The 12,880-nt window shown below is 38.3% G+C and overlaps 1 protein-coding gene across 1 annotated transcript in view; it reads right to left on the minus strand.

Moving 5' to 3' along the window:
* LOC118800618 overlaps window positions 1–12,880 on the minus strand; it is a 73,631-nt gene that overhangs the window by 32,546 nt on the left and 28,205 nt on the right. Inside the window, exons 12-14 of the mRNA XM_036560885.1 lie at window positions 3,285–3,365; window positions 394–1,044; window positions 134–187 (exon numbers count right to left, since the gene is read on the minus strand). Coding sequence (XP_036416778.1) covers window positions 134–187; window positions 394–1,044; window positions 3,285–3,365 — 786 coding nt within the window. The remainder of the gene's footprint in view (window positions 1–133; window positions 188–393; window positions 1,045–3,284; window positions 3,366–12,880) is intronic.

A 12,880-nucleotide genomic window follows, 5' to 3' on the forward strand; every position in this document is an offset into this window, starting at 1 on the left:
AATAATGAAATGTAAAAAAAAAAACTGAAGATAAAAAATTCAATACATGTATTAAATTTAAACTCAATTAATTTATAAGCTTATATATGAGTTGAGAAACATTTAATTTAGAATATAATTGACTATGACTCACCCTCACTGTCATCTTGTTTTCCAAAATGAGAAAATAGACTCCAAGATCTTCCTGCTGTTTTTTGGAATATTAATGTCAGTGACCAAAACCACTGTTATCATGAGTTTTGCAGTCTGATTATCACAAACAGGTTCTGGAACACTGGTGAAAATCTAATATTTTGTTTAGCAGAATGGTTTTGTATAATTTAGTAAACTAAAAATAAACTAAGAAAATCAAAGAAAATTATTTAAATTATAATTTCATAAAACTGTGCTTACGTGTTTCCTTCTGCTGTCTGCTGTCTTTATGTAGACTATGTTTTCTCACTATTTGTTCGGGTTTTTTCTGCACTGCTGTTTGTTGCTGCTGTTGTTGTTCTATTGGGGCCATCACAAATTCCTCCCACTGAAAGTGTTCCCCTCCATTCTCTTCAATCATCTTCTGCATCATCTCCATAAGAGCAGAATGACTGCTTTCATGTCTTAAGTCAAAATGCCACTTAATCCATTCTATAATCTCCTCAGAGACACTTTCTTCACCTGGGCCTACACTGCTGCCTGACTGTGTTGTGAGCACCATGGTGTATTTAAGGACATCATCAGATCTGAAGATGTGATTCAGTTGGTTTCTGTCTGCCTCAGTGAAGTCTCCTGGCTGTGTGACCAGCATTATAATGTGAGGTCCAGGATCACAAAGAGTCATGCACTCCTTCACTCTCTCACTCAGCTCCTCATCAGAGAGTTCAGTATCAAACAGCTGAGGTGTGTTGATGAGTGTGATGTCTCTTCCTTCCGCTTTTTCTCTGGCTTTCTCACTGTACTGCTCTACTGAACTGAGAGGAGCTTCAGCATCAAACACGTCTCTTCTCAGGATGAAGTTTCCCACTCTTCTATTGTCCTGGCTGTTCTTTCCCAGCAGCATAATCCTCACTGCATTATAAAATTGAGAAATATATGACTTAAAAATGTATTATTGTATTGATTATTACAGCATGCCATGTTTGAGTCCCATTATTTGTTTTCTCTAATTTATCTTTCTATCACTTTTGCTATATACATATACAACCGAAAGCAACAATTCATGAAAAACATTATTCCAAATGTGCAATTTCATAGACTATTTATTGTTTTAAAGGGCCCATATTCAACTTTTTTGTTGTGTTTCATTATTTTTCTTCCCTGATGTCCATTTATGATATTTGTCTTAATAATGTACCAAAAACAGTCCTAAGGCATTTTCCAACCTCTCTTTGTTACTTAAAATTACACAGGCCTTTTTTGATGTACCTTTTGACTCATGTCCATTGTACATGTAAATGGTCTCTGTTCTCTGGCAAGTTTTGAAACTTTAACAATGTTAACATATTTCTTCAAACTTCAAGGATAAGGTATTGATATGATATTTAAACAATTTTAATCCATTTGCACAAACAAATCCAACACAAAGAAACATTTACCCATCCATTCCTATCCATTTCATCAACTGAGTAATAATTAAACACCCCAGATCAAAAGTTATGTAAATTAGAACAACACTAGAGTAGAATAGAATAGAATAGGATAGAATAGTAACACTAGAATGGGCCTGGGTTCCGTCATAAGATGAACAATAAGCACACAGGTGTAGCTTATGCTGCTTTCAGGTGCTCATCGGAAAGGTGTATATACCAGATGATTAACTAGTGAATATGACTTCACTCCGTTCAGGTGCTCGTTAATAAATATGCACACTACACAGAGAAACAAAGCATGGAGATCTGGAGAATACAGTCCTGCTTTTTCTTTACTGTGTTAAAAAGCACATAGATCTAAAAGAAGTGCATCATTTACATATTTTTTTCACATTTACAACAAGCTTCGCTTTCTTAACTCATGTAAAAGGTGAAAGCTCATGTTATAAACCACATCTCATGAACTTGAGTATCATCTAAAATCCTGAGTCTCTAGTTGTAAATACAACTTTGTCAGCTGTTCAACTGCAATTGACTGGTATTTCTGGTATTTCCCCATTAACAATGCACAGTGTAGTCTGTATATCACTTTGTATTGAATAAAATAATAATAAAACAGTAATAATAAATTTGTGGAACTTGACTGAAAACCCTGGAGAGCCTCAGTCCATGTGCCTTCCAAGATTTTGACTACAGGACCTTTTCCCGTGACTCTTTCAGGTGTTGGGTTTATGTTGGACATAGTTGCAAAATTCTAACTAAGGCTCTGAGGTTATATAAAAATAAAGGTTCTTCAGGGCTTCATACATTTCAAAAATGCTAAAGTCTTAACATAACTCTGTATTTGTCAATAATGAACTGAATGAGTTAAAATTTAGCCAGAGTTGGGTGAGGCAAACATATTAATACATACAGTGCCACGAAAAAGTATTTGTTCTCCCCTGATTTTTTTTAAATGGTATATTTCTCACCCTAAATGGTTTCAAATCCTGATACAAATGTAATCTTTAAGGACCTGCCACAGCATCTCAAAAGGGTTCAAGTCAGGATTTTTAATCGGCCACTCCAAAATCTTCATTTTGTTTCTTTTGAGACGTTCAGAGGTAGACGTGCCCTTGTGCTTCAGATTGTTGTCTTGCTGCATAATCCAGTTGTGCTTAAGCTTTAGATCACAAACTCATGACAAGACATCATCTCGCAGGATTTTCTCATCAGTTATCAAGGCGTTTTTGGCAAATGTGAGATGAGATAATGACTCTCACAGTGGTTAGCTGGAATCCCAGAGCCTTAAGAATGGCTTTGTAACCTTTTTCAAACTAATATATTTCAATAACTTTGTCTCAACTCTTCCGGAATTTCCTTTTATTCTTTTGACAGCATAGTGTGCTGCTTATTGAGACCTTTTAGTCAGCTTCACATTGCTGGAAAGGTCAGTTATCAACTATTTGGTTAATCAACTAACTGTTGGGGCAATTATTTGTTCACACAGGGCCGGTTGCTGTTAAATGCAAATTTCCTTCAATTAATGTAATTATTTAGACGCTATTTTGTGTTTATTCGTGTTGTCTTTGCCTTATATTAAATTTTGTATGAAGATCTGAAATAATGAAATGTAACAAATATGCAAAATCTGAAGAATTCAGGAGGGGTGCAAATACATTTAGCCTTACATTTACAAGTAGTCTCAATTCCAGAGAATATGAATGCAATGTAACTTACTTTCAGGAGGTGGGCTTACACTTCTCCTCCTCCGAAATCGTGATGGATCTGTGCCACAAGCATATGTTATTTTCTGCTGTGCTAATGTAGCATAATATAGCATAATGAACAGTATCTAAATAAAAAATAAAAACATTCCAAAAACCCAAAAATGTGAAACTGTAAATCATCCAACTTAAACACTGAAACTGCATAAGCTATTATTTCCAAGTCCTTGTGTTCATATAGAACAAGGGTGTCAAAATCAACTGCCCCTTCGCTTGAACTAGACACCTGGCATCTTTTATTTATTTTTTTTGGGTGCTGTCCCATAGATCCTTGTTGGGGAGGGGGATGGGAGCACATTTCTGCAGTGCATGCTGGAAACCGTAGTACAGTGGAAAAATCCAATCGCTAGTACAGTAGATCATCACTGATGTGATGTTATTCAAAATAACACATAGCCACCATTGTTCTAACTGCTTTTAAACAACAGTTCTGCAAAATAAATAAAAAAGTAAAGCAAATAAGCCCCAAAGATTGTATGAAATGTCCTTTAAAATCAGCAAATCCTTCTGCCACAAAAAATAGTACCCTTGTGTTACACATTCTACTAGTACACGTTATCAGGTTTAGTATTTGGATTGGTTTGAATTGACAGCCCCAACCCGCAATAGCTGTAGCAGGACTGATGTAGGACTGAGGAACAGGGAGGAGATGGGGTGGCAGTAGGGATTGGGAACGCTTCATCATGGAGGGTGAGGATGTGAATTTATAGGCTGTTAGATTAGAAGAAAGAGGGGTTTCAGGCTGTTCCTCCCCCCAAACTACAGTCATAACATAACTACATTAAAGGCAAAGTTTATTAGTGTAAGATTTCAGTAGTCTATCACGTTTCCACAGTACGTAGTTATGCTGTATAAAGTTTTGTGCAAAAGTGATCACTTCCTCTACACAATTACTGTTTATTTGCTGAATTTGACATATTATAAAAAATAAAACGTGACCTGTGCAAAAGCATATTTCATATATTATTTTTTCCAATACATTTGGCTAAAATTTGCAGAAAAATCCCATATTTGTGTGTGTTCTCTGTAGAGGACAAAACTATTAGTTATCAATTAATAACTATTGTTATCTAACATTCTGCTAGACAGAGTTAAAGGTTCACTTCACACTAATGCCATTTTAATTTTCAGAGGTAATAGCAAACTTTGACTGTACTTGCATGTATCTTTTCTTTTTAGCCTAATAGTCAAACTAGATTACAGTCAGTAATGTACAGTACAGTCAGACAGTTTAGATATGTGTCTCAGCAGGCCTACAGAAGAATAAGGGTTTCATGTTTACTCTGTGAACAGGACCTGTGGCTTCTCTAACTTTCTATAGCAATTTAACACATTTAAAGAGGTAAATTAGTTACCTGGAAATCCATTTAAATAACAGTTTAAGTTTTATATACTACATGATAATCTACACCTATTTTAATTCGGATTAATATAAAAAATGGATGCTTACCCTTATTCGACGCCATTTCAGGTTAGAGGACGAGCTGGACTCAAAAGTGAAATCAGGAAGTTTCTGTATTAAAAATCCTCCACCTAAAAAGACCTGTCATTCCAGTCACACCTAAAGAGGGGAAGGGCTAACCTGTAATCCTGTATTATATATTACAGCATGTACCCGCACTTTTCAAGTCACACATTATGGCCTGAGATATGGATCTCATGCTGTGCAACATGAGCGACATCTTGCGGTCATATGCTGGTACTACATCATAACAGGTCGTGGCAGAGATTACACTACAGCGCACTCCAAACATACAAAATGTGGACAAAAGTATTGGGACACATACACACCTACACATCACACGCACAGGAGCATTTGTGACTTCCCATTCTAAATCCATAGGCTTTAATATGGAGTTGGTTCCCCTTTGCAGCTATAACAGCTTCCAGTCTTCTGTGAAGCGTATGTCTGTGGGAATGTTTGCCCATTCATCTAGAATGGGCACTAATGTTGGATGAGAAGGCCTGGCTCATAATCTCTGTTCTAGTTCATCCCAAAGGTGTTTGATGGGGTTGAGGTCAGGGCTCGGTGAGGGGGAGTCAAGTTCTTCCACACCCAACTCACCCAGCCATGACTTTATGGACCTTGCTTTGTGCACTGGTGCTCAGTCATGCTGGAACAGAAAAGGTTCTTTCCCAAACTGTTCCCACACAGTTGGAAGTCTACAGTTGTCTAAAATGTCTTGGTCTGCTGAAGCATTAAGAATCTCCTTCACTGGAACTAAGGGTCCGAGGCCAACCCCTGAAAAATAACCCCATATCATCATCCCTCCTCCACCAAACTTTACAGTCAGCACAATGCTGTCAGGCAGGAACGTTCTGCAAGGCTATTCCAATACTTTTGTCCATATGAATATATGTGTTTGTGTCAATCAAATGATTGTTTTACAGTTGTTTTTTGTTGACTGTTCATCGTTTAAGTTGTGGGCATGTGTTAGTTGTGTTTTATTGCATGGGTTGTTTTATGCCATAATGCATACATATATACATACATATATGTATGTATGCATTGTGGCATTTGATTTGCCACAAGGCACACTGCCTCTCAGGAGCTGACATGCAGAGAGCTGTACGGAAAGGCTCATGGGAAGCGGCCCCCTTAAACATTTTACTGTTGTTTTATGTTGATTGTTCGTAGTCTAATTTGTGGGTATGAATTAGTTGTGTTTTATTGCGTGGCTTGTTTTATGTGAGGGAGAAGTCACTGTGAGGTGCCAGGGAGTTTTGCTGTAGGCAGTAGCTTTTTCTGCTTTTCCTTCAATAAAGAGCAAAGCTTTTTGTGAATATCATGGCCTCACCTGACTCTTCTTCAGCAGGACACCAGGATATCTGTATGTATGTACAGAGGTGTAAGGAGTACTGAAAATCCCTACTCAAGTACAAGTACTGTTACTGTAGTGACAATTTACTCAAGTACAAGTAAAAGTATTAGTAAATAAAATTACTCAAGTAAGAGTAAATAAGTAGTTCACAGAAAAACTACTTAAGTACTGAGTTACTTAGTTACTTTTTCGTCACAACCTGAACATATTTCTGAGCTGACTCGGCTACATCACTGGAAATAATCTGTACAGAAAAACACTAAAGCTAAAGTTCTGAGAGCTGAGACTGATCACAGTTCGCTCTGCTACTGAATATTTACACAGCTTTCTGTGAGCTGTGTAAGGAATGAGGTTTACATTAAACTGCATGCATTTCATGGTTAGACGATTATATAAGATGTCCTAGTTTATCTGTTTCCAGTAAAGTATTTCAGAATCCCTGAAAGACTGTGCAGAGGATGTTACTGTTTCAATAAGTACATTTAGGAGAAAAAAGAGTCAAAATTATGAGTAAATTGCTTAAGTAATTATGTGATTTTAGTGACAGTCCTGCTGCCCATCAGCTCCCTGGACTCTAGCTTACGTTAATAGGTGTGACCTTCACAGCTTCAAACTGTATTATTACTGATATCTGATATCTGTCAGAACATTTACACCATTAAAATCAGCAGCAACATCAGCAACTTGCCCAGCACTGATTTATTTCACTAATCAGACATTGTTACTGCAATTTTCACAGTTAAACAGCTGCACAGCCTCTCACAGTTAAAGACAAACACCAGGCAGAGAGAGGGAGAGACAGAGAGAGCGAGAGAGGGCGGGCAGGGGGGAGGAATCGGATCAGGCCTGTCAACGACAGCGCGACAGAATCACTGCTCGGAGTTGATAAAGATCCTGTATTAGACTAGATTTCTTGTCTTCACGACCGTTTATCTCCAAAACAGCCGCTAAACTAGGCTGTATAAACGGTAACCTGTGGGCGACACCTGTTAACTAAAGTAGCTGACAGACACTGTAATAAAATATACGCAGCAGATTTCCAGTGTAATAAACAGAATCATTATAAAAGACAGAAGAAACCCGTAAACACGGTACCTGTTTAGCTCAGATCAGCTAACTCGGCTAACGCTGCCTCAGGCTGGAGTGGAGCTGTGAGAGCGGATCTCAGCAGGTTTCGGCCGCTGATAATAACGCCGTCTTCTTTAGTTCATGTGAAAATGAATACAGATGACCGTTTGGACGTCGGTCTGTTCCTCGTGTGTGCTGGTTCAGTTCTCCTCTGTCCTTCTTTACTAAACAGGACACCTCTGTACTGTTTTTCCTGTCGGAGCTGCTGTTTTTTGATTGGTGAATCTTTTAATTTTAACCGCTCCTTGTTATTATTGGTGTCTGAGCTGATTCGCTCATCATTTATTTTTACTCTGTAACGTTAAGAAAATTAAAGCAGCGAAGTAAAAGTATTTTATTAAAAATAAACTCAAATATGAGTAAAAGTACTACGATTTAATTCTACTCCAAAATGTACCGTTACAGGAAAAACTGTACTCAATTATGGTAACGAGAGTAAATGTAATTCGTTACTTACACCTCTGGGTATGTATGTATAGATAATAGATTAATCACCACGTTAGGAGTATTTATACAAGCTATCAGTTAAAGACAGAGTAATGTGTGTGATTTTTATGCTTATTCTTAATTAAATTTAATCTTCATTGTATTTATTCATTCACATATTGCCCATTTAATGTTCAACGGACATCAATTCACTGATTGGCCGATGAATATTCAGACCTTAGCCGCGTCCAATCAGAAATTGTCATCGAGTTACGGATTTGATTGATGAGCGGTCGGACCAATGAGCGTGCCGTAACGCTCCGCCAGCAGCCAATCATTGGCGGAGGTGGGTGGGGCTGCGGGGCGGGGCGGAGCGGAGCGGAGCGGAGCGGAGGGAGGGATTTTTTTTTGCCAAGAAGCAAAAATGGCGCCCAGTTCGAAATCGGAGAAAGACGAGCAGAAACAAAAACAAAAACAGCAGCGAAAACAGAAAGAGCACGTCGTCAAAGTCCTCACACGGGGGAAGGTAACTTAGAGCGAACAGAGCGACCGGTCAGTTATCAACCAGCGGACTGTCAGCGCTGTGGAAACGGCTAAACCTCCGAAACGGTCTGCAGTGACAAAAGCTAACGAGAGCTAACCGAGCGACACGATCAGCCCTGCGGCTTCACAGTGCGACAGAAACGGCCTCACACAGCCAGCAGCTCAGGGGTTAGGTAGACATAGTCAGGTAGACGCTGATCAGTCAGATTTAACGGTGAAACCTCAGGTGATGTGTGTTGGTACTCCTGCTAGCGACTCAGAGGAACAGACTTGAAGGGGAACTCCGCCGAATTTTCAGAAAAATTCTGCATAATGAAACGATTGAGGTGTAAACAGAGTCATTCAGAGTGGTTTGGTGTGAAATGATCCGTTCTGGAGAAACTTTCAGTCTCAGAATGGTTCACAGTGGTGGTGATAGGAACCAGACGTCTGAAGAGCCTAATGCCTCTAAAAGCTCCATCACAGAAAGATATTACATGATATGGTTATAAATCCACTGCCGGATGTCTGAGACGGTGTTTTGTGATAGTTGTGGCGTAAAATGTATCCTAATCCATTTATGTTTATCTATTCATGGCGGAGGGATACATGCAAGTCGTTGTGAGGCAAAATAGTCCCCAAAGAGAACTTTTTTTTTGTTTTACCATGTTACCATCATCACCATTACAAATACAAACTCAGAAGACTCGTGTGGGTTCACTGGTAGTTTTGGACAGTTAATAAAATGGCTATATCTGTGTTGTGGACCTGGTGACCCCTGGTTCCTATCAGCACCACTGTAAAGAAATCAAAGTCTGTAAGTTTCTCTATAGTGAACCGTTTCACACTGAACCACTCTGAATGACCTTGTTTACATCAACTAAACTGTTTTTATTTTGTCCACCTTTTCCAGAATGTACAAAGAGGCTCTTTTCCATCACTTTATACAGCAGATTACATTCTCTAGAACAGAGCATTTCACACCAAACAACTCTGAATGACTTTGTTTATATATTAGCCATTTAATTATGCAGAAATAAAACGATAGAGTTCCCTTTTTCATAAGTCTTTGTAGTTTTCTTAAATGTTTTTTTCTAAAATTGAGTCCCTTAGTCATGTTGTTCTTCAGAAAGAGCTGCTTGGGTTCCTTTTACTGAAGAACATGGATTTGGTACCAGTCTTTATCCAGACACAGAGACGCAATTTATAAACCTGCATTATGGCAACAGTGGGCCACTTTATTCCACACATTAAATATCTCACAAATCCAATGAGTACAATTAAAGAGACACTCTTGCTAAAATGACAAATGTAGCCAAAATTGTCTGTTGTGAACATGATTTCTCTCATCCTACAGCGGTGCCGCACTTAGTCTGTGGGGTTAGATTTCCTAGTTTAAAGGTCAGGAAAACCCTCTTTTGATCATGTATCCTAAAGGTAGAAGGCACTTTGGAAAAACAGCTTTGGGGTGGAGACGTAATGGTGGTCTTTTTGAACATTTTATTTTATTTTTTTCTACTAGCTGGCTAACGCAGAATGAAGCCAGAAAGCTAACGTCATTGCTAGTAAGCCAAATATCGCATGTGTATTACATCAGTGTATTTGCATGGTGCATTCTGGGTATTGTAGCAAGAGACCATTAATGAAAACACAAAAAAGTGTGCAGAATTGTGAGTTGTGTCAAACCAGTGAGCGATACAACAACTCATAACAAATGCTAGTTTTAGACCGGAATACCACTTTAAAGATGTAATGATTTCAACAGTTTCAGATTTCATAGTCATATTTATGGGTTCACTGGGTATCTACTCCAATAAAACCAAGTTAAAGCATGTTAATACTGCCGTGCAACTTGAAAAAAAAAGCATATTTTTACTGAGGATTAAATTGAGGAGTATAGACTGTCCAGTACAGTTGCTTTGTCATTTCTGTTACACTCACTGTTTCTCCCTCTGTAGCTCTGCGGCCAACTGTCTCAGCAACTTTTCTGGAAGTTTTCCCAGCTACAAAAGGGGAAAATGGAGGAATTTTATTTTTCGCCAAACTATTGCTTTAAGTGTGTACTTATTAAGGGACACCGCTTCTATACAAAAAGACTTTTTGTTCCCTCTACTTACACCTTGTACTACTGCTTTAACGGCCAGGATACATAAAGAAAGCAAAATGTCAGATGGACAGGCTGCTGATATTTCAAAATTTTTGCATAACTCAGTAGTTGAGATGTAAACAAAGTCATTCAGAGTGGTATGATGTGACTCAAATTTCTTTACAGTGGTGCTAATAGGAACCAGGGGTCACAGTGTCTACAACACAAATATAGCCATTTTATTTTCTGTCCAATCACCAGTTAACCTACTCGTGTCTTTTGAGTTTCTGTATGTAATGTTGACTTACTTGGTAAAATAGCAGTAAAACCAAAAGAAATACATTGTCTTTGGGACTGTTTTGCCTTACAGCACCCTGCTTGTACCTCTACTTCAAAAATCTTCTCTTTTGTGTTAAAGTATCTCAGGGTTTGTACAGTGTGTTTGTTTCCATTTCAACTTTCTACGTTGTAGATTGATTCCGATCACCACCACTGTACAATTCTGCACGTTTCTCTATGTCTAAAGCCCTATTTGGATGGGATTAGTTTAACTTGAGGAGGTGGGGTAATGTAATTATTGCCTCCATTTCTCAGTGATTTTAGTCCCATCTGAATGCACCATGTCAGTCATTTTTACCGACTACATGCTCCCACGTCAGTAAATATTCTGGTGCATTTCACCTTCTGTGAAACGAGCCATAAAAATAATCTCAGGTTAGGTTAGTCCCATGCTAATCGACATGTCAGTAAAAACACTATAATAGCCTGAGGAAAAGGAGCTTCTTAAGTATGGAGGCTTGAAGAAGCGCTTACTTGTGTCCTCTGATGAGTCGGCTTCTTATTCGCCAGCCTGTTAGAATTTTCCCATTCCGCCTTAAATGATACATCAGTTACTATTATAACGCCTAAAGTGCCAGAATGTAACTGCTGAACCATTTAAGGTGGAACAGAAACTAAGAACAAACTCACATCTTCATCTTCATTGTTCTCTACAGCTGAACTCAAGCTTATATGTAGCATTACTGTCCTGCCTTACGTGAACAACCCAAAACATGCAAAAAAGTTTTTTTTTTTTTTTAATGTGAACTGTTTAATGTGACTGTTTTTTGTGAATTCCCAAGTTGATGGTGAAGCTGATGATACATTACGTTCAGACAAAGAAAAGTAAATGGTTAGGGTAAAAACAAAATGATGGCTAAAGTAAACGTTTTTAACATGCTTTCTACTCTTTTCTGGGGTGATGGCGGCAGGTAAAACGTGTAGCTGCCCTCATCTCTGGCATTCAGACCAAGATTTTGTATCCCATGTGAATAGGTTATAACCATTACAGATGTTCTGAAGTAAACCGGCATTACCCCACCTCCCCATGGAAAACTAATCCTGCCCAAATAGGGCTTAATACTAATTAGTTTCTGCAGTGTTTCACATCAACCACTCTGAATGACTTTGTTTACATGCTAATTATCTGTTGAGTTATGCAGAAATTTTGAACAGTTGGTCAAATTCCTTTTTAATTATTTATGGTTAGTTGGGGGACATGTGCAGCTGGGACATGCTTATTGACCTCACCATATTGTGTCCCTGTTTCAGTCACATCTTCTTAGGCTTTACGAAGTAAAGTTTTGTCCTACACCAGCGACTGTGGCGAGGATGACGATTTCTCCTGTTCAACCTGCACAGCCGCCTCAAACCTATGCACCAGGTCAGTCCATACTCTACATTCATAGATGATGTGACCAAACACACTGGAGTGTCTCTTAATATATCATAGTAATCAGTTGAAGCTACTACTCCAGTTAGCATTCATATTACAGTCTAAAAATGTCCAATATTTGAGTTTTCGTACATTGAGATAACAGTTATTTAATGGCTCTCTTTGTCTGTTTCTGTGTCTCGATCTCTTTTCAGGTGCACCACGTACGTTTGTTTGCAGGCGAAGATATCTACAGTGAACTGTATCTGACTGTGTGTGAATGGCACAACGACCACTCTAAGATCGTCATCTTCGGCTTCAAGTGAGAACCTCTTAGATTCCCTGCTAGGTGCACTAGCTAAATCAGTGGTTTCAAGCATTTTAACTTTTTCTTGAAGTCATAATAAAAAAAGTTGACAAACTTTAGGCTCATAAACCACAATAATGTAAGAGCGTGAAAAACACTGTGTGAATTATTACGTATGTGCAGACCACTGAGCTGGAACTCATCTGATTCTGTAAAGATGGATAAATACAGCTCTTAATTAGTTCTTTATAGAATATTTGGGCATATTGTAAATATATTGGTTCGTCTGCTAATTTTTTACTTTATTATTATTTTGTTCTCTTTGAATGTGTGACTCAGTACACGCAGCAGCAGTTCAGCTTTGATGAACATGATGATGAGTGATGAGAATAACAGAGACATTTACATCACCACAGAAAGGTGTGTCTCTTTGTCTTTGTCATAGTTGTCAAGATTGAATTCAAGGATTTGTTGGAGATCACCAAACACTCAACAATGCAGGAGTCCAAGCTGAATTAAGGAAATAAATGCTTCGTGACAAATTCTTTCACAGCTATCAGAGTAC

The sequence above is a fragment of the Colossoma macropomum genome, unplaced genomic scaffold, assembly GCF_904425465.1.
Source record: "Colossoma macropomum unplaced genomic scaffold, Colossoma_macropomum, whole genome shotgun sequence".
NCBI classification, from domain to species: Eukaryota; Metazoa; Chordata; class Actinopteri; order Characiformes; family Serrasalmidae; genus Colossoma; species Colossoma macropomum.